The sequence below is a fragment of the Solenopsis invicta genome, chromosome 3 (assembly GCF_016802725.1).
Source record: "Solenopsis invicta isolate M01_SB chromosome 3, UNIL_Sinv_3.0, whole genome shotgun sequence".
NCBI classification, from domain to species: Eukaryota; Metazoa; Arthropoda; class Insecta; order Hymenoptera; family Formicidae; genus Solenopsis; species Solenopsis invicta.
The window spans coordinates 29,603,526-29,629,248 of record NC_052666.1 but is presented as its reverse complement, the minus strand read 5'-3'; the positions used below and the strand labels follow the sequence as shown (position 1 = coordinate 29,629,248).

The window sequence follows — 25,723 nt, the reverse complement described above, 5'->3', positions numbered from 1 at the left end:
TACATGAAATTAATATTAAAAACGGGATGCTAACTTTATGCTATAATAACACCACAAAAGTAGAGGAAATCTTCACAAATCCTTCCATAGATCAACGATCCCAAAGGATCATTTCATCATGAACAGGAAGACACTCTTGGAACCTGTATCTAGGTGTAAGATTCAACACCGTGCCACCAACATCTGGGGGTGTAGATTGCATATAACATAGCTTACTCATATCCCCCCCCCCCTGTAGCGGTGTATCATAGAAAACGAAAAATCGTAGCAAAATGAAACAAAATTTTAATGCTTTTTAGCTTTATACTTTCAAGTTATATATATATATATATGTGTGTGTGTGTGTGTGTGTGTGTGTGTGTGTGTGTGTGTGTGTGTGTGTGTATGTATGTATGTATGTATGCATACATGTAGATGTACCAAATACATAAAAATAAAAGTGCCTCGAAACCTGCCGGGCGTGACAGTATCTATATTTTACAAATATCTACGAAAATGACATCATAATATACAATATAACTGCAATGCATTGTACCTGCTAGATGTTGTATGTGTTCATACAAATTCACATACAAAAGTGTTTTCTTTATTTCATTATTGAATTTTATTTTTAAAAAATATTGTTCTTTATAATTTTATCTTCGTATATGTATTGGTTTGTAAAGTATAATACATTAATACCTTCAATATAATATATGTAATATATGTATGAGCATTAATGAGACTCAGAATTTTGCAGAAAAAACTGGATAAGGAAAATTAGAATTTAATTTTTGCATAACTTAAACTATTGCTTTCAATTAATTACTACAGTGTACGTTTGTGTTGTTCTCCATGTAAATACGTTTAGCCCAATCAGGAAATTCTTTAATTCCATAAATAAAAACACCCCACGTTGGAAACAAAATAACTTCCACTATTAAGCTATAAATTGCAGGTGCACAGCCTCCGGCAATCAACCAACTGGTCGGAATGTACCCTGCAACTGTTATAATCGCGTTTGGTGGTGTCCCAACTGGCAAACGGAACGAAAACGAACACATTAGTGCAGCTGGTATCATCAAGTACATAGGATGTATTTCCATAGCCACACACTGAAAAGACAAATCAATAAAAATTAATATACTCATTTTCAAAGTAATTTTATAACATAAACTTCAATAAAAAATTAAAATGTAAGATAAACAAAATTTTAATTTTAATTTTTTTATAATTATAAAAAATATATTATTTGGCAAAGGAAATAATACTTGCGCAATCCTTTATTGGAAACTAAACATTGTACTGTATGAACCTATAAAAACCCATGGCTAGCAATGTTAGCCAAAAAACAATTAGAAATAAAACTGTAAAAAACATTATTTAAATAAAAAGCATTGCAAAAATCCATTTTGCAACTAATTATTATAAACAAATTATTAAAAACTGAAACAAATATACTTAATACAAGACTCTCAAAATTTAACAAAATAGGAGTAGAAGTATAAAGGCTGATAATAATTTAAAAAAAAAGACATTCCACAGTTCCCTCCCCTTTCTTACATATATTTACACATATTTTTCCAAACACACGAATATAATTTACCATCTGCGCTATCACTGGTAGAGTGATATTCGCGACGCCCACATTTGAAGTAAACTCTGTTAAAAGGCCTTGGAAGAGGCATACCACGGCAAGTATTAGAATAGGTGGTAAGTAACGAAGCGGTAGCAGAGCTTCACCAACTCGTTTTGCCATACAAGATGCAACACTTCCTCTCGAGATTGCGAAACCACCACCCAACAGGAACATCAGACTCCATGGCATCTTGGTCTCAATTGCTTTCCACGTTATTAAACCTTCCGAGGATTTTTTCGGTTTTTTAGCAGCTGCAAATATTATAAATTTTAAACATAATCACAAATGTAGATATAAACAGAGCTTTGAAAAAAGAATGTTGCCGTTATAAAAAATTTTGAGCCTTTTCCAACTAGTAACAAAATTTAGCTGAAATAAAAGATTATTGTTAGAGGATCAAAATGTTCCAATAACACAATCCTTTAACGTGTCAACGCTATTCCAAGATATACTCTTTGAAAAAAATTATTAAATGATATTTTGTAAATTCAGTTTATTGATTCTAATGGCCTGCTTTTTAATAACAGATTGATATTTCATATCCAATAGTGTATCATTTCTCTATCAATCAATACGATTCATTACTAGACGCAAGAGGCTCAAAACAAACAAAATTATTTATGCAAATAACATACTTTAAAGTAAATAAAGTAAAAATAAGAAAAATTAATAAAGTTTTTACTTTCATTATTCAAATTTCAGTGTGTTTATTCCATTACAGCTAATAGTTTTACGATATTTTCTATGTGATAATAATACGATAATTTTAGAATTATTATTATTCACGTTTTGAGGCTTAATGGAAATTTTATGACTTCTTACGATCTTGACTGAAACTGTGAAGAAAGCTAGGATCCTTCGGGATGAAAAACATCAGGATGGAAACGAATATCACCGGCACTGAATCTCTGACATCTCTGCATGTATATTATTTTTTATAATTACGTTTTAGAGTTGGATTGGACAGGAGAGATACCGAGAAATTTGTCAGGTCATTGAGGGTCCCAGTGGTCCCCGAAACCAATTTTCTTTAATTTTTTATGCAGAAAATTAATAATCTAAATTAATTAAAACATGTTTGACCTTGAACTAAAAAAATTTTTTGCCTGCAGCGCTTTAGAGCGGGGCTTTTCAATTTTTCTCGGTGAGCCTCTGGTGTTTCAGTCCGACCCTGGTTTCATGTATGTATTTTATATTATTAAAATACTAACACATCAGTAATCACTTCTGACCATCCACGAATAAAGCCGGGTTTACGAAATATCCAAAGAAATACGCATAAAAAGAATAAGGCGGCTACTCCAAATTCGTGAAAAGTTAAAGGACCCAAATTCTTGTATCTCTGTTGAATAACCTGGAAAAATCATTAAAAATAAGAATTTAATGTTAATTTATTCTTTATGAGCATATTTGCACAGCTAAATATTTCTGTAATATTCATAAATGTTCATAATATATATTTAGCTATATTTACAAAATGTAAAAGCAATATTCAAATGTTAGTAAAAAATTTATTTAATATATGTATTTTGGATACTCTAAGAATATTCAAAAAATGTATATTTATCGTTCTTATTCCCTAGTAACTCTATAAAAACATATTATAAGTCATTACGTTATTTTACATCATATTTGCGAATATTATTTGTAAATTATCGATGCGCCGTATCTTACACATGAGTCATCGTAAATCCTACCACTTTTTTTATATGAAAAAAATGCAAGAATTTTTTTAAGTTTTTTTTTCAAATAAAAGAAAAAAAATATTTCATATTTAAAATTTTTTTATAGTATAATAGTAAACAGTATGAAGTTTTATTGATATAATTTATTTTTCTTAAACGTAGTAAATAATACTGGATAAATTAAGTTTTCGATATGTTCAACGTATATTTATATCGACTTTACCCTAATGCTAAAGGACAAGTCCAAACATTTATTAAAGTGTTTCATGTGTTAACAGCTATCGAGACCGTTTATTTATTATCTTACATCTTTTGTACCTTTACGCTCGGTAATTATTCTTTCCTTTTTTCTTCATTTGCTTTTGTATATTACGAGTATTTTAAAGTTATTTTATTACTTATTATTATTTTGCATAAATTTTGCGTAAAATATAATCAATTCATTATTTAACACATGTTAAGTTTTATGCATGTAAGCATTATTTTTGTAAATTTATTTTTTCAGAAATTTTTTGTTCTTACTTGATTTGTAATGGCTTCACCTTCTCTCCCAATTGTAGCCATCTGAGCGTCTTTACTACGCGGTCTCAGGTATCCCAAAAAGGCGATACGCACGTATAACCACGTGAGAAAGGAATTGACGACCATTTGAGGAAAAGATGCTACCATCCAATCAGTAAAACTAATTCCTTCAGCCTCAGGAAATGTACTCTCATAGATTCCTTTGAATGTAAGATTTGTGCCAGTTCCCACTATTGTTCCGGTACCACCAAATGTCGAGCAGTAAGCCGCCGCCAACAGATACGCCTTTGTTATTTTCGTGGGTCTTATCTCGCTGGAGTTATATATTGTAAAATATAAACTATCTTTACGCAAAACTTTTCTTTAATGCCTGCACTGATTAAATTTGTAATAGGTTTAACTGTTAAAACAAAATTTTAAAAATCTACTAAAATTTTTATATTGCAAAAATTATATTTATAACATTAAATTTTATATTTTTAATATGAACAATTTATTTATTATTTATGTAGCTATAAAAATTTTGCTATTGATTAAATTTTAACTATTTTTATTATTTACATAAATTATTATTGTATAGAAACGTTATATATCCAAGAAATATTATCTATATGCCGCACGCTCGCGCTATATAAGTATACATATACGTATTATACAGGGTGATTATTAATGTCCTCACTTTTTACCATAGGAGCATGCATTTGTAATTTCTAATATAATATGTTAGAAATATCCGTCGGTGAATCATGCTCGTATGGTAAAAAGTGGGGACATTCATTAATAATCACCCTGTATATCATGTATACTCACAAACACATAGTAGTTCAGAACGGCCTTATACAGAGTTATACTTAAAAGTTGTACCCACTTTTTACCATAAAAGCATAATTTACCAACGAATATGTATTTCTAACATATTACATTAGAAATTACAAATGCATATTCTTATGGTAAAATGTGGGTACAACTATTAAAAATCATCCTGTATACATATATATATATATATATATATATATATCTACTCATATTAATAGCTTTTTTCTTTTTAATGATTTTAATTTTATTTTTAGTAAAACATTTCTAAAACATTTTTAACAATAAGTTGTATTTTTAAATTTTGGTTTGTTAAGTTATTTTTACTTACGGCGGAGTGTCTGATCTTTCTAAATCAGTTTCTACTGTTTTAAACATTGCTCCCAATCCAGCCTATAAAATTCAGTCATGAATGAAGATGAAAAGTTTCTTCCGTTTGCTGAAAATTTAATTTTTTCTACTTGTTCGGTTTTTGTAAAAAATCTTTCAATTTTTTCGCACTCTGTAATATTATATTTGAATATATATATATACTATCAAACATTATAGAAAAAAAATAACTTATACTTGTTCCAATTCGCGTAAAACAGCGAATATTATGGGCACCATCATAGCGGTGGCTGCGGTATTCGACACCCACATGGATATAAAGGTTGTAACCACACATAGACCACCAAGCAATTTTGCATGGCTGCAGCCGACTGTCTTCATGACACCGAGAGCGATCCTAAGGTGGAGATTGCTATGTTCAATGGCAATGGCAAGTATCAGACCACCGATGAACACCATTATTGTATCGTTCATGTAACAGGCGCATGTATCCGCTGTACTTAATATACCCAGAGCCGGGAACAAGACAACTGGAATAAGCGATGTCACTGCCATGGGAAAACAATCGGTCACCCAATAACCACCCATCAGCAATATAACATACGCACACCTAACTTCCTGCAAAAGTCATTATGTTATGTATTGCTATGACAGGCAATTCTAAAGTCGTCCTTTTACCGATTGAACACAGTAATTTTGTGACTTTTTAAATGCATAACTTTTACAGATATGAAGAAATCTTTTTTTAGAATTAGAACATATGCATTAATACATCTATTGCGGGGACTTCATATAGTGAATAAAACAAATTTTTTAAATTTAGATCTCTTTTATCATTTCTTAGATTTATTAGAGTCGTCAACTCATAGTAATATCTATTTGATATAAAAGCTCTGCATTCTGTATTTACAAAATTGGAGTTTCCAAACATTACATAATGAAACAACCCAGATAGACAAATGTGCTGAAAATAGCATGCAAACATTTTACAAAACAATAGTTTAATCAAGAGCTCTATTAAATTTAATTAAACAAATAAATATAACAAGTACAAAAACAAATCAAGTAACCGTATTTAAAGGCAGGCGGTATTGCTCATGTCAAGTGGCATTGCCATCGTGTACTACAATCTTTCAAACGACGCCATACAAAATTTTAGAGTGATTCATGCGATAATTTTGATTTGATAGCAATTCGTAGTGAGCGTGTTTGATGTTTTTTGATACAATCGGAAAAAAAGCAATATCGAAGTTTGGATAAAAAAACGCAAAGAAATGCGAAGAAGCGCGAACAAAGTTTTTATTTCTTCGCACGTTTTTCTTCTCTTTCTTTCTTCAAAACAGAATTAAAATATGTAGAAAAACATGAAGAAAATATACCAAATAATTGTAGATTAAGACGAAAGGTAAAAGAAAAAGCGCCCAGAAAAGTGCAAAAATAATCTTCCAATAAATCTTGATGAAGTGTCCCGTATGTCTTAAGCAGTTAATTAGATTCCTTTGATAGTTGGCAAATGCCTCTTCTCTTCTTTCAATCCTAATCATAAAAGTTCTTAGCACTCCAATGTTCTCGTATTAGGCAGTTTATATAAATAAATAAATAAATAAATAAATATATATATATATATATATATATATATATTTATATATATATATTCTTTATAATATATTACGTATATAATATTATAAATACATATTGCAACAATATTTTGCAACGTTTTCACAATCTTGCAATGTTATGGATATTCTGCATGTTTTGCAACCTGTTTGTGCTATAAAGAATTTTATAAAGATTGCATAATATTTACAACTTTTTTAAGACAGCTCTAAAACAGCAAAATATTTGCATTTTTTACACTTACAATCTTATTGAAAAATTATTGAAAAGCTATTGAGAAAACCTGTAACCTTTTTAAAACATTGCCAAAATGTTATTAAAATCGTTAAACTATTCCAAAAAATTATAAATTTTCTAGGCACACCAGATTTCTAAATTATTTCTTAAACAAAATTAAACACGAAATTGACAATATTAAAACACATTTCATTTACTTTCATCTCAGAATCTAATTAGAAGATTTGTCTTATCTTTGAGGAATCCTTTCATTAAAACAGACAAAAAATTTCGTAATATTGCACTATTCATTCTATCTTGTATAATCTTTATTTAAGAGAAATGGAAATTCGTCACATTCATTTAGTGAGTTTTCATGGATTTCCAAAATCATTTTACGTGAAAACTTTTGATAACACTTAATGTTTTCAAATTTATTGCACATAAGAGATTTTAGAAGAAACATTTTTATTGCCACATTTCATATCATATATTACAGAATCGTTTTAGAATTGTTGCACATAAAATGAAACTTTATATTAAAGATATTAAATATTTTCAGTGAATTTAAAAAAGTTTCAAATTTTAATAAATAATTAAAATATTTGTTTATCAAGTTAATAATTTAATTTACACCTTTTCGCAACGTAAATATTTATAAAAATCTTATCAACTTTAATCTTTACAATTTTTTCTAATAAAAAAAATGTTTAATTTTAAATAAAATGATATTTTCTAATATACGTCATAAGTCAAAATTATAGCATAAAATAAATTAAATTCACCTTATTTTACAATTTTAACCTAATATCTCAAAATTACTGTACAGCATTTTAAAAGTCTAAATTGTATAATGCAAACTATGTGGAAAACTATTCTCTCTTTTTTAAATTAAAAAAATTCTTCTTTGTGTACTGTACATTCTTATTACAAAATTTGAAATACACAATAGAAAATTTATTCATACTTTATCTAGGGTATAATAAAATGCTTTAAAAAATTCGAATAAAGTAATAAGTACCAACCTTTCATTTGGTTCTTCATCATCATTTCTTCGTTCAATCATGTTATTTAAAATGTATGTATCTTATGTAAAACACGTCTTCAAAACGTATAAACAAATTTCAATTTTATTGATTATAATCTGCAGGCAATATAACTTATATAACATGATCTCGAATCGCGCGATCTTATCGCACGATTCTCAATTGACTTGTTTTAATAGTCGATTACCGAAGAACATTTCAAATAAATTTCTACATGCGTGTGATATGCAAATAATACAGTGCAATAATTGTAGTAGCTAAAAATTAATACTTAAACTCTATTCATTTTATATTTGATTATTCAAATAGACATTATTTATTGATTAAACTTAAATCAAAATTCATAATTCTTTTTCGTTTTCAAAGAAAGTTTACCACATCTCCCCGTATAAATTGTCATTGAAATAATTTTTTGAAAGGAGAGACTTCTCAAAGGAATTAATGATTGCAAATTATAAAGCAAAATAATCATCTTTATGTTCCTCGTAAAGTTTCTTTATCAATGAATCAATACATTCTAAAAAACTTTCTTTTTATATTCTTTCTTTCTTGTTATGACCAGCTATACTTTGATCAATATTTTTCCCTGAATAAGCTCTATATGAATTTTAATTATGGACTTAAAAAATTTTGTATTTTATCTTTCACTGCTTGTAAAATTTTTTATTAATCCCAGATATCACAGTAATCCTTAGGAACTCGAAATAAATTCCAATAGTTAAAAAAAGAATTCTATAAAAAAAAAGAATAAAAGGATTTAAAAAATAAATCTATTCTATATTTAAATCGAAGTTGCTTTGAAAGAAGTTCTTTTTCTTTGTAATGAGATTGAGCGAACAATGCGACAAATAATCGCGGCGGAATTCTGTTTCTTGTAATTAACTACTAAATAGAACAAGTGCATTATTATAAAATTTCTCAACTAAATCAGTCATTTGGAAACAATATAAGTCTATTTTAGTTAAAATTAAGATTCAGAATCAAGAGTGAATAAATAATTTGTTTCAGAAACCTTAATTTCAATCAAAGCAGATTTATATTGTTTTTAAATGATTGGTCTCTCTCATTAGTTGTTCGATATCGAGAGAACACAAAACAGCATATTATTATATTATTTTTCTAATTTAATTTATAAGCTGCGTTTCAAGACTGACGATTATGCCACGCACAATTCAAAAGAACTAGAAGATACATATAAAATCACCTTTAAAATTAATTTATAAAGATAAATAATTGACAATTTACGATTTATTTAAAAGAAATAATATCATTTTATTCATTATTTCATTTATAAATAATTAATTTTACTGTCATAAAATGACTAATAAAGGCACATTTCACAATTAATCATTATGAATAATAAATAAAGATATTAGCAATCTGACGAGATTATGGTTTCGGATCGTTGTTATGCTGTTCTGCCCATGCTGGAAATTCACCAATATTATAAATGAAGACTCCCCAAGTAGGAAATAGAATAACTTGCACTATTAAACTGTAAATTGCTGGAAAACATCCGACTGCTATTAATATCCGAGTTTGTAGATGACCGGCGACGGTTATAATTGCATTCGGCGGCGTAGAGACCGGCATTCTGAATGCGTACGAACACATAAGAGTCACTGGCATCATCAGATATAACGGATGTATCTTCATTGCCACACACTTTGAGAAGTAATATAAAAATGTACAATAATCGTCGCTATGATAATAAAACACAAATTTGAAATAAACAATAAAATAATTGTAAAAGTTACTTTCAAAAATAACTATTTTGTCGAGTAGATGGTATCCAATTTTAAGAAAAGAACATACAAAAATTTTAAAGAGATACGAAAAATCAATACATTTGATGACAAAAATATAATTTCTGCATTTTTTCAAAGTAATAAAATTTTCAAAAATAATTTCTTTTGATTGTTAACATTAACTAACATTGTAGCAACAATCAATGTGTTTTATTTTTAATTTCCCATACAGCACAGAACATTGAAAGAACGAACTGCTTTTTGAGACATAGCAATGTTGAACATTAAAATATGATTGCTTGGCAATGTTAAATGTATATTGATTTTTCTTCATTCTATGTTGTAAATATTGTTGCAATGTTGAAATAACATCAAATTGTTAACTTTTGAAAATTGAAAAAAATATAATATACAGAGTGTCTGGTAATAATTGTATCTCGAACAAAGATACAAATGTTATAAAGAAATTATAGGTTTATAACAATCAACATAAATGCCAAAAGCCATTGAAGTCTTGCTGTTGGTCACACTGTTAACTCTGATTAAAATTAATCGGAGTTGATTAAAGTGACCCTAGATAAACTAATGAACTGCATGAGTTGTGCAGTTGCCGTCAATTTGTTGAATCGGAATTTTATGTGTAAACTGACGATGAATTAGCAACAAGAAGGCAAATAGACAACATTCATTAATTTATGAAATTTCAAGAGCAAACATTAAAAATTAATAACGCGCCATGCTGATAGCAAAGTAACGGCACGCGATGAGCTCACATTTCGTATACAGTATCGTGCCAGCAACGTAACGGCACGTATGATATCCAATGTTTTGCACATGTGAATATTTGGTAAAATATTTGGTAAAAATCATTGAAGTTTTTAAATTTTAGTTTATTGCTAACAAAGTGTTGACAATAAAAAAATTGTCATCCGTAAACAGTACGCGGCATCGTCGATAGATGGACGCGGCAAAACTGAACTTCTCATAAATAAAAACCATATATTAAAAAATAAAAGATGTAATGTTACAAAAGTTTTCAATCTTATTTTAACAAGAGTATGTTTTTTATGAAAGAATCACTCAAAATCGAATTTTCAAAATTGCAGTTTACATAATTGGGCTTCATGATGAAAATATTAATGAAATGTGTTTTGGCAATGTTATTATATAGATTCTTCATACTACAGCAACATAATTTATCTGAATCAAAGTTGCAGTTGTCTTTAAAACATTTGTGGTTTAATGTCCAAAAAACAGTCTGGTTGTCGCAACCAGATAACGTCAGATTCAACCACTGTACTGCGGTTCAAGCAGTCACATGAATAAATTGTTCTATATTTTACTATTTAATCTGGTTAAAACCACCAGATTTCTATGTAGGCCAACCATACTGTTTTTTCCGTGTATCAATATTTCTGAAGCGGACATTTTATCGTTGCTGCAATATTGCTGAAACATTGTTGCAACATTTTGCCATTTTTTACTATTTTGTGCTGTATAGGTAGATGTTTTTATAACATCTTTTCAACATAGAATCTCCAGTTAAAAATGTTTCCGTTAATTCAATATTTTCAATGCTGTAATTCAACGTTTATGTACTGTATGAGTTCTTACCATATGAGCGACGACCGGCAAAATTATATTAGCTGTGCCAACGTTCGAAGTAAACTCTGTCAGAGTATTAACGAACAAAAGGACAACAGCCAACATTAACACAGGAGGCAATTCTTTCAGAGGTACTAAAGCTAGTCCCACTTTCATGGCAAGTCCTGAAACACTGCTACCTTTAGAGACAGCGAAACCACTGCCCAATAGAAATACCAATCTCCACGGCATCTTTTTTTGAATAATCTGCCAAGTGATTAGACCCTCAGATGATCTGGTTGGTCGTCTGGATGCTACAATTATCAAATTTTATGTTCACTAACTAATGTTCATATAAAAATAGTAGGAAAATGAATCAAGTAGCAAGTCACTTCTATCTTATCTTTTACAAGAAAGCGTCAGTAACTTGCTATTTACTCAAGTCATAAGTCCATATTTGGCTTCGTAATCGTGGTTTAAAGGTTCTTACGGTCCTTGCTGTAGAAGTATATAAAGACTGGCTTCTTCGGGATGAAAAACATTAGCAAACATATGAAGACTGAGGGCATAGAATCCGCTAACATTCTGTATAGAGATTTTGTTAGAAATAAAATAGGAGTTTATCGCAAAAAAAATATATATATGTATTCCAATTTTTGTTAATTTTTATTAAATTTATTAATGTTTTGCAAGAAAATTATTTTTTAACCCTTAAGCACACCGATCCGGAAAATTATGTGAACACATTTTCCAGTCTGGAAGATTTTTTCAACTTTGAGAGGCTATAACTTTGATTCCAATCAATATTTTTCAACAATCTTTCTCTTTTTTTTAAATATAAAAGTTTAAAATATGATTGAAACAGAAAATCTCTCTCCCTCTTTGTCAATCTATCTTGAACAGACTCTCCTATGGTCGGCGTGTAGACAAGGTCCCTCCAGTAGTATAAGCTCTATGTGTTTAGACGTCAGTAACCCTACAAAACACGTCCAAACACGTGCATAAAGAGAGCTCTCAGACCCCCTAGTGTGTTTAAGGGTTAACATAAATTTCAGATATAATTAATGCATGAACAAATTTCCTTTGATATTATGTAAATGTTTATTGTTAAATCTTAATTTACATATAAAAATTTTAAGACTTACACATTTGTCAGTATTTCCGACCATCCGCGAACAAATCCAGGAGCTCTAAATACCCATAGGAATATGCACCCCGTAAAAAGTATTGCAACAGAGATTTCATGAAACGACATAGGTCCTAGATTTTTAAGATTTTGACTTATCACCTAGAGAATCAATTCATTTAAGATAAATCTTTTATTTAAAACCATAATCTATTTTTATTTATTACACAATTAAAGACTAAATAAGAACAATTATTTTTATTACTTTTTATTTTGAGAATTTTGATTGAAAAAATTTTCTATTATTCCATAATTTAAAAAAATTTTAAATTCAAGTCCAAAAAAAGCTTCTAAATCTTTATACCAATTTTTTTCCAAACAGTATTTTAAAGCTGACAAGATAAAAGTTTGTGCTTGTGTTCTTATACAAAATATTCAAAAAATTATTGTACTCATTTTTTCAAAATTCATTTAAAGCTTAGAAAGCATATTTTAAAACACTTTTATATTAAATTTTGTCTGATAATATTTCAAGATATTTCAAAACATTTCAAAGTAAAACAAATATTGGAAAAAATACCAATTTTCGATTTTATCTAATCTAAGAACAGAATGTAGAAACAAAATTAAGATACAAATTTAAAATTCCATCTTTTTTCTTCAAAATGCATGTTTGAAAACTTCTTTAAGATTTTCTTTCCCCAAAATATTTAATTTTCGTGAGAAGATCACAAATTGTTAGTCAATCAAAATTAAAAAGAAGTTCTATAATGTTCTAAATAAATCATACTTGATTCGCGATGGCTTCACCCTCTGCACCAATTTTCGCCATTTCAGCATCTTTGCTACGCGGTCTCAGATACCCCAAAAAAACGATTCGTAGGTACAGCCACAGTATAAAAGAATTTGCAGCCATCTGCGGAAATGAGGCAGCCATCCAGTCACCGAAAGTAATTGGATCAGCAGCAGGGAAATTATATTCGTAGATACCCTTAAAGGCGAGATTCGTTGGCGTACCTACGATCGCTCCAGTGCCTCCAAAAGTCGAAGCATACGCCGCCGCGAATAGGTAAGCTTTCGTCAAGTTTGTTGGCTTCATATCCCTACAAAAATGTTTTTTCAATAATGTATTCTAAAAGAGTACATTATTTTAATTTACAATAAAATGTAAAAGAGTATAAAAACTAATGCATATATTTTGTGCAGCTCTTAAGAGGATGCTAAATCTAAGACCAAATTTTCTCGACGTCGGTATTACAGATTCTTTTTTCGAGCGAAAGTGGCACGTGGTTGCGCACGGGGCAAAAGGTAAGAAATAAGGTAAGCGCTAAGACCAGGCGAGCAGGCTAGTGTTCTTCCTCCAACACTCATAAATATATCATCTGTCTCTGTTCTTCGATTTTAGCGCCATCTAATGCAAGATATGTCACCTAATGTATTACACAATAACTGCACAGTTCATCTTCGTTGAGCGAAATGTATATGCAGTAAAGACTCATTAGAATATCTTTTTTGTTAGGCGTTCAGTTGTAATTTCGGTGTTGTTCGTGCTTATTTTCCGAGATCTGCAACTGTCTCATTTTGTACGTATGAGCTACATAACTTCTGTGTTAAGATAAAGTTAATTTCAAGTAACAGCTATACAAATACATTTTTAACGCTTTTTTAAGTTTTTGTTCGACTTTTTTAAAAAATTTATCATTGCTGATATCATTTATTTTTTACGCGTATTTCAATTCTAGAAGTTTTTGTGATTCTGTAAAGCTAGAAGAATGAATTCTGAATTCGAAGATATTCAGATGATGTAAATGTTGGTAATATGCGCGACTTTAGCATCCCCTTAAATAGCTGTACAAATACATAATTTAATTTAATATTTTATTTCATTATAGTTAATTTAATTTATGTGATAAACGATAACTTAAACTGTATTTAATGTTAACAAATATTATAATTCCATACAGCACCGATTGTTGCAGCAAGTTTTCAAAAAGATTTCAAAACTATTTAAATTTTTAATAGTTCATATACAATAATTCTAAAAGAATTCTGAAATATGTAATACAAAATATTATAACAAAAATATTTCTAAAACCTACGCAATAAACTTGAAAATATAATGAGTAGAGAAATCTTTCGCATAAGAGAATTTTAGGAACTTGCGAGAAGTGCGTGACATTGCCACCAAATGGACTTCTACTTCTCGTAAGTAGAAAAATAGAAATATAGAAAAAAATAAAATGTAAAAAGTTTGCAATATTTAATACTTACGGTTCAGCTTCCGGATCATCTGGATCCTCTTGTATATCAAATACTTTTCCGAATCCTTGCTGTATAAGCAATATAATTAAAGATTTTAATATATTATGTAATATTAATTAAATATATAAAAGTTAAATAATATTAATTAAGCATTACTACTTTAACATTGACATTAACTCATTAAAGCCAATAGTCAGACTATTAAGATAGCAAAAAAAATTAAAAATAAAATACTTAGAAACATAAAAAACATTCTTAACATAATAAGCACGTTATAAAAATTAATTTTGCAACTAATTATAAACAAATTATTAAACATTGGTTGTATAAAAAATCTAATTAACAATAATAAGTTATATCGGACTGACGAAATTAAAACATCAGAATAGAAGGTGCCAGTCACAGCGATTCTTGGTGCTAAATAATAATTTTTAAATTTTCACAATTTCCAATTCAAACAACGCGCCGCATATTCGTCGGACTTGAAACACAGTCATGAAGTCGGAATAATAATATTAATGCTTTTAGAAGCATATATAATACCCCCCTCCCTGAAAAAACTGTAAAATATTTTATTGCGAAAAAATAACACCTCAGCCAGGGTTCAGCCAATAGTTTTAGCTTGAGTCATCTTCAATATTAATAATAATATACCACCGTGATATTTTTTTATTATTAATATTGAAGATAATCCGAGACTGAGGATCGAAACGTTTGTACCTAATTTCTGTTTAATATACTATTTTGCACGCGAACATCCAGTGTTAACTTTTATAGTATTAATTTATAATATTATAAAAAGTACTACCTAACTTTTATTTATCATTAAATTTTAATTATCTCGTCTTGTCACTTTCCTTACTGTGTTTATGTCATTTAATTCCATGGTTTAAAAAAAGTTTTAATTTCAATTAGATATGGAAAATCACTAGCATATCTTAAATAAAAAAACTCTTATAGGCCTACGTAATGAATCATTACTTAATAATTATTTGTTTTTTTTTTGTTGCATTATGTAATTTGCGTAACAAAACTACGACAATTTATATAATACTTTCCAAATGCACCGACCCTTTCTAATTCGCGAAGTATGGCGAAGACGATAGGTACCATCATGGCGGTGGCTGCCGCGTTCGCGATCCACATGGATATAAAAGTAGTCACAATACAAAGACCACCGAGTAGCTTTGCATGGCTACATCCGAGAGTCTTCATTACGATCAGAGCGATCCGCAGATGCAGGTTGCAATGCTCAGTAGCAATAGCGAGTATCAGACCGCTGATAAAAACCATGATAGTATCATTCATGTAGCAAGTGCATGTCTCCTGAGTGCTAAGGATACCAAACAACGGAAACAATACTACAGGTATTAGCGATGTAATTCCTATCGGTAGACATTCTGTCACCCAGTATCCAGCAACCAGTAACACAATATAGGCACATCTGATTTCCTGTGCAAAATTTAATTAATAGAATACGATTATATTTAAGAGAATTAATAGAGCAGATTTAATAGAACAAAAATATATTAAAATTAATATATGAAAGCGGATCAAATATAAACTGGAATTTTGTTGTTTAATTTTATTGAATCAAAAAATAAATTTAAAAAATACAAAATTAATATGTCATTTTTCTATTTATTTTAATTAATATGTCATAATCTCCCAATTTAGAAACGCATTCTATGTTAAGTAAGAGTAGGAAGATGGGACAAGAAATAATAGAAAGAGAAACAGAAGAAAATGTTTTGCACTCTTGAATTTTTGTTCAGATTTTGACTTGTTACTTTGAATACTTTATTAATTTGAATGGGATTTTCAATACTTTTCTATCATTTTAAAATAAACGTTTGCAAATGATTCAGCACATTAAAAAATACAAGAAAACACACATAAGAGATTCTATCGTTTAGGCTAAAATCCGACAATTTTATCAATCCTCCTTTCAAGAAACAAGAACTTATTAACTTTAAATTGTTCATTATATAAATGTTATATAAAAAAATTTTGCCTAGTCATTTAGGGAAAGAATAAATTATAAAATTGGTAAAATTTCTAACTATATAATAGTATTGAAAGGAATGTTTTGACTTTATTAGCAAAGAAATATTTCCAAGTGTAAATTTCTGATTTTAATGAAATTTGGTATACTTATAGGTTACATAGATAGATAAATTTAGAAAATATCAGTTGCTGTCCAAAAACGGTTTTAAGGGGTAAAATCACCCTTCTTGTGTAAAGCAATTTTCAGCTTTCTTTGTTATTCTCAAAAACTATTCAAGATATTAAAAAATGTTTTATATAAGTTTTACAATAAAATTATTTCTATTCATTTTCATTAATATTTTTTAAAAATAATTATTTAAAAAAATTGTTTTCAAAAATTATTTTTATAAAATATTATTAACAGGAATAAATAGGGATAATTTTATTGTAAAATATTGTATAAAACTTTTTTTGATATCTTGAATAGTTTTTAAGATGTAATAAAAAAAAAAATTAAAAATCGCTTTACACAAGAGAGATGATTTTACCACTTAAAATTAGTTTTGGACAGCAACTGATATTTTCTAAATTCATCTATTTATGTAATCTATACGTATACAAAGTTTCATTAAAGTCAGAAATTTGGAAATGTTTCCTTGTAAATCATTTTCAGCTGTTATAAACAGTCAACATTTTCTTAATTGCATAACTTTTAAATTAACAAATTAATAAAAATATGATAAAATATTGTGTTTACTTTTTTGTATCAATAATGTTAAATTAATTGTAATTATATAAACAGACAACATGAGTTCCTGATACTGACTTTTCAACAACTCTTTCGAATAATTTTTTATATCTCTGGACTCTATGAATTCTCGCAATACAACAAATTAGGATTACTTTTACAATCTCTGATCAACAGTGAGGCGTAAAATCACCTAATTTGTATCTTAAATGATGGAAACTTTCTAATGCATGTTTTCTTATATTTTTTAAGGCGCTGAATCATTTGCAAACATTTATTTCAAAATGAATTAATAGGAAAGTATTGAAGATCGCATTCAAAATAACAAAGCTCCGTCGAAATCTAAACAAAAACTCGAGAATACATGACATCCTTTACTTTCTTTTTATCTTTATCATTTCTACTTAACGACAAATTTGATTGATCAATTTCAATAGAAAAATTCAGTTGATTAAGTTAACCGGAGGTTGTGAAACTAGCCCTAATTTGTTGTTGCGTTGTGAGAATTCGTTGAGTCCAATGATATATAAAATTATCACAATTATTTGGAAGAGTTGCCGAGAAGTTAGTATCAGTAATTCATGTTGTTCAAATAATTACAGTTAATTTAGAAAAGAAAATTCAACTTAATTGCCGGAGTGACAATGGCTTCCTGTCTCAATAGCTTCTGACATGTGAAGATTATTAATTCCCATGTCTATTACATGACTATCGTAACATTGTTGTTATATTATATTACGGAAAATAACGCGTTATTTTATGATTTTTTGATATTTTGTTAATTTAAAAGTAATATAATTAATTTTGCAAGAAATTATCGGTTGTTTGCAACGGCTAAAAATGACTTAATAAAGTCGAACGTTCCGTAATTTTTAATATTATTATATAATTAGAAAGTTATTAAAAAAAATAACACTTTACTTCGTTGATTGGCTTTTACTTGTATATTATTGTTGAAAACTTAAGTTAAATAAAAATTTATTATTTGAAAATTACAAAAAATAATGTCTTTCCCTCATAAATTTAAAGTTAAAAAATTTTTACATAATTAAAATTTTTTAGATTTTAAACTTTAATTTCATAAACCAACAGAAAAAAGTATTTCAAATTTTTTTTTACCGAGGAGTCATATATAATGACGAAAGATAACAAAAATAGAGCCCAACAGAGAGCGAAAATGATTCGCCAATATAACTTGAGAAAGATCCCTGTTTGTTTCATATATGTTAATTGAATTGAAGAAGCTTCAAATCTGCAAAAAAGTTTTATTCAAGGTTAAGATCTTGTAGATTAAAGTTTCTGTAATTTTCTATAATTTGTAATTTTTCATAAATTATTTTTTATGACAATATGTAAAATTATATTCTGATAATGTATCTTATCTTATATTTGTGGTGCGTCTTTACAAAATTCTTTTGTAATCTCAAATATAATTTTGTTATACTAGATTTTTAAACATTTTCAATAAAACTAGCGAAAACATTAACTGCAAGATAAAAAGTCATAATATAAAACGTCATTTTACATATCATTTTAAAGAGAAAATCGAATAGAAAAGAAAGACACATATGTATAAAATATCTATGGACTATTGTGATCATACACGTTCTATTTGTAATAATTTTAAAATGTGTTATGTAAAAGAATTATGAAATGTAACCTTTGCTGTGTTTCAGATCCAACTTCAGCTTTATTTTCGGCTTCATGTGCCTTTCTTAGATTCTTTTCAGCCATAAATCAATATTTTGAGAAAATAAAACCTTTTTTTAATTTAGGTTACATTAACATTGTTTTGCAGAAGTTTTACAGAAGAAAATCGATCTACTAAAGGCGCGTTCACTCGGGTGTGTGAAGTTAACACTTCTATGGCGCATCGTAGTTACAAAAAAAAAGGGAAAAATTCTTCATAGTTTTTACAAATAGTACTGGCTATAACAAAAAAATAAATTTTGAAAAAAGAGTGCTAAACTTCTCACTCAACACTAGCAGAATAGTTCTGATTAGCTAATTTGATATATCTTTTGACGAGTATTAGAGTTTTTGATAAAAAAAACTTTTTTGATTAAAAAAAAATAAAAAAAAATGTATGCCAAATCCGAATAATTCTAAATAGCATATGTGATTTATTTCGACAAGTTCTGAAATTTTGGATATATTTTAGAAAGTTCTGTTCAAAAAAGTATTTTTAAAGTGCAAAACATTTTTTAATAGTTCTAGAATTCCTGTGGAGTGTTCTAAATAACTGCCGCGCATTTCTATCAAAAATCTTACAGAGAAAATTATGTAAAACTAATATTTTTGAAGTTTCAATTACTTTTTGAACATTCAATCCCAATTTTTTTTTACATTTTCGGGTAAAACTATTTTTAAAATGTATTAAGAACTCTAGAACTCGTTGAAAGGAATATTCGTATACGCTATTCAAAACTATTCGAATTTGACATATTTTTTATTTTATTATTATTTTTTCTCTTAATCAAAAAAGTTTTTTTTATGTCGAAAACTTGTTAAAAGACATCAAATTATTCAGAAAAACCATGTTTTTCCATAACATTCATCAAACTATGCACTAACAGATTAATATACCAGATTAATATACCAATTATTTTATGTTGTAAAGTGTATATTTACATGCAAGAAATTGATGGATAAAAATATTTTCTAGGATTAAATATTGATATTAATCTAGCAAAGAGCATCCATTTTAAATGAATCTTTATCATTTCTGGAGCAATAAATCTCTATGAATATATTAAATAAGAGATTCATTACTAGATAAATATTAGGAAATATAATATGTTGTCACTCACTAACACACAATGCTCAGCAGTGGAGTTTTCAATGTCGACCTGTAAAACACAAATATAATTCACCTTATAGTAGTGTCTGTAGTAATTAATATTGCTGCTTGAATTAAACAAGCTATAGGCATTACAATTACAATAAGCTCTTTATTTTACCATCAATTAACAATTTCAAATTTGCATACTGACAGAGAATATGTAATATTAAACCAGAATATAATTATTTCAGGTCAGACATGCAAAAGTAAATTATTCTAACTATAAAAAAATGAGAGATCGAACGAGCGAGAACAGGAAGGTGAGGGCACAAATCTGAAACTGTTAACTAGTAATAAAATAAAAAACTTATTGCAATTATAATACCTGTAGCTTACTCAATTCATAACCATAGACCTTAAAGGACTAAGCGAGATACACTTTTCCTGAAATTAATAATATAATGCACATACTTACCGAATTACTCCACGAAGGCCGTCCTGCGCTGACGTCTCTTTTTGTTGTACTTAAATCGCACATTAACGACGAACGCACGATATATTGTTCACTACTTACGATAACGCACACGCGACGCCGTCGGGAAAGTTAACATCGCGGCAGACGATGAATCTCGAGCGCCAGGAAATCATGCGGCGTAACATAACCTCTCGACCGGCTGATTGTGGCCGTTGCTGAGACGCAACACACACGTCACCGGACAATTATTATGTTCGCGCTTTCCTACATTGATAAACATACGAATTGAGACTGAAAACAAACAGCCGCGGATTGAAAAATGCAACCGATCGACGGGTTGACGTCGTCGCTAACGCAACGAGCTTCGGTTGAACGGCTCGATATTTTATTCAGCATTCACGATAATGCGCGAGTAACACACGAGCTTTAGCGAAATGTAATACGATCGCAGCCGATCAGAAACAACGAAGATTGCAAGGCAAACGGAGAATCAAGTAACGTTACACGAGCACGAGACAGACACGAGACGCGAGCGACAAGCAGACAAGCTCGTCGTAACGCTTCACGAATGAGATACGATTGTTATACGATCCTGGCACTCGCGCTGCTACTACACTCGACACACCCGACGTTGTATCCGCACAGAACTTCAACATGAGGAACACGAAAGAAGCACCAGGAAGCACGGAGCATCCGCCGATCACCGGTACAGACGGGTAGAGGACAGAGCAACATGGCGATGGCAACGACTCGCGACGACCATCATTGGTGCTACGCAGTCACTACGCCATCTACGAACGTTGCCGAGCGGCGGCGGACGTGACCGAGCGCCTCGAGCGGCCGAGCCGGCACTCGTTCGCGTCCGCCGCCGCTCGGCAACGTTCGTAGATGGCGTAGTGACTGCGCAGCACCAGCGGTCGTCGCGAGTCGCTGCCATCGCCATGTTGCTCTGTCCTCTACCCGTCTGTACCGGTGATCGGCGGATGCTCCGTGCTTCCTGGTGCTTCTTTCGTGTTCCTCATGTTGAAGTTCTGTGCGGATACAACGTCGGGTGTGTCGAGTGTAGTAGCAGCGCGAGTGCCAGGATCGTATAACAATCGTATCTCATTCGTGAAGCGTTACGACGAGCTTGTCTGCTTGTCGCTCGCGTCTCGTGTCTGTCTCGTGCTCGTGTAACGTTACTTGATTCTCCGTTTGCCTTGCAATCTTCGTTGTTTCTGATCGGCTGCGATCGTATTACATTTCGCTAAAGCTCGTGTGTTACTCGCGCATTATCGTGAATGCTGAATAAAATATCGAGCCGTTCAACCGAAGCTCGTTGCGTTAGCGACGACGTCAACCCGTCGATCGGTCGCATTTTTCAATCCGCGGCTGTTTGTTTTCAGTCTCAATTCGTATGTTTATCAATGTAGGAAAGCGCGAACATAATAATTGTCCGGTGACGTGCGTGTTGCGTGTCAGCAACGGCCACAATCAGCCGGTCGAGAGGTTATGTTACGCCGCATGATCTCCTGGCGCTCGAGATTCATCGTCTGCTGCGATGTTAACTTTCCCGACGGCATCGCGTGTGCGTTATCGTAAGTAGTGAACAATATATCGTGCGTTCGTCGTTAATGTGCGATTTAAGTACAACAAAAAGAAACATCGTCAGCGCAGGACGGCCTTCGTGGAGTAATTCGGTAAGTATATGCATTATATTATTAATTTCAGGAAAAGTGTATCTCGCTTAGTCCTTTAAGGTCTATGGTTATGAATTGAGTAAGCTACAGGTATTATAATTGCAATAAGTTTTTTATTTTATTACTAGTTAACAGTTTCAGATTTGTGCCCTCACCTTCCTGCCCGCTCGTTCGATCTCTCATTTTTTTACAGTTAGAATAATTTACTTTTGCATGTCTGACCTGAAAGAATTATATACTGGTCTCTAGCTTTCATATGAGTGTGTGAAGTTAACATCTCAAGTGTGAGCACCTCACGATTAAACTGCGTATTAATTAGCATCCAGCATAGTTGCATAGTTCTTGATAAGTTTTAACAACAGTTTTGTCAAATTTACTATAAAAATTGCGGTTTTAAGAAATGAGATGCTAACTTCCGACAATGTCAAATAGCATCTCACGATATCTTGAATCTTTAACGATGGGAGAGTAAAAATCCGTGGAGTTTTGAAGTCTAGATAGGTTCAGTGAATAGTTCTGATAATTAAAATCCAATAATTATAAGTAATTATTATAAGAAATGTACAATAGTAACATACTACAGTTCTGGCACGAGTTTTGGGCTGTACAAAAATTTTAAATGGCGAATTACGTTCCCACGCACAAGCTCGTGAAGAGTTGTGACAGCTAGCGCACTTCTAATAATTATAAATAATTATTATGAATAAAAAATTCACATGATAATGAGATGCTGTGACACTGCCGCGAGTTTTGGGCCCCAAAAATATTTTTTCTACAGCTTTCAACATATTAAAGCGCCTTCCGAAGAATTGCGGTTGATACCGATATTAGTTAATCAACAAAAAATTAATAACTTCCGAAAAAGCCGATTTTCCGCATATTTGGGTGAGATGCTGGTCTTTTTCGAAGAGTTCTGTGTACGAAAAAATATATTTCCTATAGTTTTCAACATATTAAAGCGCCTTCCGAAGAGTTGTGGTCGATTCCGATATTAGTTAATCAACAAAAAATTAATGACTTCCAAAAAAGCGATGTTTCGCATATATGGGTGAGATGCTGGTCTTTTTCGAAGAGTTCTGTGTACGAAAAAATATTTTTCCTACAGTTCTTAACATATTAAAACGCTTTTCGAAGATTTCCGGTCAATTTAATTATTTATTAATTTAAAAAAATTGTTATTTTCGTGAAAAACGTATTTTTGCCTATATGAAACGCTGATTTATATTCAAGAGTTCTGTGCACGAAAAAATATTTGTTGTCTAGTTCTGAACGTATCTAAGCTTTTTCGGAAGTTATTAATTTTTTGTTGATTAATTAATATTGAAATTGACCCATATATGCGGAAAATTGGCTTTTTCGGGAGTTATTAATTGTTTGCTGATTAACTAATGTCGGAATCTACCGAAACTTTTTGGAAGGCGTTTTAATATGTTGAGAACTGTAGGGAAAATATTTTTGGGGCTCAAAACTCGCGGCAATGTCACATCATCTCATTATCATGTGAATTTTTTATTTATAATAATTAATTATTTATTTTACCAAAGAAAATGAATTTTGAAAAATGGGTGTGCTAACTTTACACCCAAAATTAGCATCAAATAGCTAATTTGATGTTTTTTAACGAGTACTAGAGTTCCCTATTTAAAAAAAGCTTTTTTGATGAAGAGAAAAAATTAATGTACGTCAATTCTGAATAGTTCTAAATAGCATATACTCCTTTCAACGAGTTCTAGAGTTTTCGATACATATTAAAAATAGTTTTGCCCGATAAAGTAAAAAAAATCGGAATTCTCATAAGTGAATTCTCATAAGTGGCATCAAAAAAATAATCAAAACTTTAAGAGTATCAGTTTTACGTAATGTTCTCATTAAGATTTTTGATAGAATTCCGCGGTGATTATTCAGAACTCTTAACAGAACTCCAAGAACTCTTAAAAACTTAAAAAATTAAAAAATTTGTTGTACGTCATTCAACCATTTTCAATTGCGTATATCTCGATACCAAATGCATAGAATTTGAACAATTTTTTCTTTAATTGATACCAGAAGATCAAGAAAAAGACTAAATAAGTGCAAAAATCGAGAAGTTGAATATATTTGAAATATTCAGATGAGAATGAGCGAACGATTTATAAATGCCAAGCATTTTTGTACATTAGCCCGGGTGTACAACACCCAGTGTGTCAGCTGAAAGTTAATATGAATTTGTGTGTATATTGTACTTATAATCATCGTTTATATTACATAAAAAAAACTTTAGGTGAATAACAGAAAACTGCAATTTAAAAATGTTTCAATTTTTTATATAGTTTATTTGTTTGCATACATTTATGTGCGTATTTTTTCTTATTTTGAAAGATGTTTTTTTTATACGGAAAGCGAAATAAATGGAAAGTACGATTGTGCGTTTAATCGGTATGATAAAAGATTCCAACAGCGTAGTTCGTGAAGCAAATTATCATTTTTTAAATAGAAGATAACATCGAGAAAAGATACCGATTGGAGGGAAAAGCCACTTTGATTATTTAATTATTTTATAAATTAAAGATTAGCTAATTTGATTATAAATAAAATGCATTAGACTGTTGCGACGCTATAATTAGGAGAATTCTGATACTAAGAAAAATCGGCAGATTAACTGTTACTCAGTTTAGAGTCATGTTTTACGATAGTCACATCCGAGTTATATTTTGTGAAATTGTTATATGTGTACAAACTGCAGTGAAATTTCCTAACATTTGAGTAGAGAGAAACCTGAGAGCGGTCATTCCGGTTTTTTTTGTGGGACCATTAAAATAGAGAGAAGCCTGAGATTGGTTATGCCCACAGTTTAGTTGTTACACGAGCGGTCATTAATGCTGATTAATGCCTTTCCCGTGCAGTCACATATACTGTGGTGGTCTTTTTCCCGTATCTTTTTATATCATGTCCGTAATATATCCTATATGAACGCATGCGCATATGGATATGCACCGGGAAGGCATTTATTACCGCTACTGTACGCTGTTAGAAGCGCCTCTATCATAAAACATCGACAGAACTACGTTCAATATCCATGATCACATCGGTAATATCTGCGATTTTATGGTTCTCCTCTGGGCTATGTCCACGATCTTGTTACAGTATAAGAAGGAACAGTAGATTTACTTCAATATAAAACGCGAAAAAAAATTGTTCTTTGCGCATGACTGAGTAACAACCAGCACTGTGGCGGTACAGTAGAAGTAAGAACAATAGGTTCACCTCGTGTTGGCATCTTTGATTTGATGACTACAAGATCACTATATTGCTGGTGTGCGTGGTGTGCGGATTCAATAGCGTTTTCGAGCACAGTGGTTTAACTCAACCTGAGTCGGGTTGATAACGCCATATGCTGGAAGCGTCCAATCAGAATTTAACCGCCATGCTGGTTGTGCTACTTGGTCATGTGCGAAAGACAACTTTTTCCGCGTTTTGTGACGGAGTGAACTTACTGTCCTTGCT

The 25,723-nt window shown here is 30.5% G+C and overlaps 2 protein-coding genes across 3 annotated transcripts; both read right to left on the bottom strand.

Annotated features, from left to right (window-relative positions):
- Positions 1-646: 646 nt before the first annotated feature.
- On the bottom strand, positions 647-5,595 carry LOC105196916 (protein I'm not dead yet; the record flags this gene model as incomplete). The annotated part of the gene is made up of 7 exons (XM_026133903.2): positions 647-1,094; positions 1,586-1,869; positions 2,441-2,535; positions 2,830-2,972; positions 3,826-4,138; positions 4,970-5,031; positions 5,206-5,595. Coding segments are annotated over 7 exons (1,581 nt in total), but the record flags the coding sequence as incomplete, so codon positions are not given.
- On the bottom strand, positions 5,565-21,290 carry LOC105199446 (protein I'm not dead yet). 2 transcript variants are annotated; one of them, XM_039447414.1, is made up of 8 exons: positions 20,562-21,290; positions 20,115-20,153; positions 14,577-14,635; positions 13,096-13,408; positions 12,325-12,467; positions 11,670-11,764; positions 11,210-11,493; positions 5,565-6,504 (listed from the first exon to the last, which is right to left on the bottom strand). In XM_039447414.1, the coding sequence occupies exons 1-8, from the start codon at positions 20,622-20,624 to the stop codon at positions 6,499-6,501; spliced, it is 1,002 nt and encodes a 333-aa protein (XP_039303348.1). In that variant the 5' UTR covers positions 20,625-21,290; the 3' UTR covers positions 5,565-6,498. The 2 variants fall into 2 exon arrangements, with proteins under 2 accessions (XP_039303348.1, XP_025989699.1); XM_026133914.2 differs by lacking the exon at positions 5,565-6,504 and adding an exon at positions 7,774-9,512.
- Positions 21,291-25,723: the final 4,433 nt, after the last annotated feature.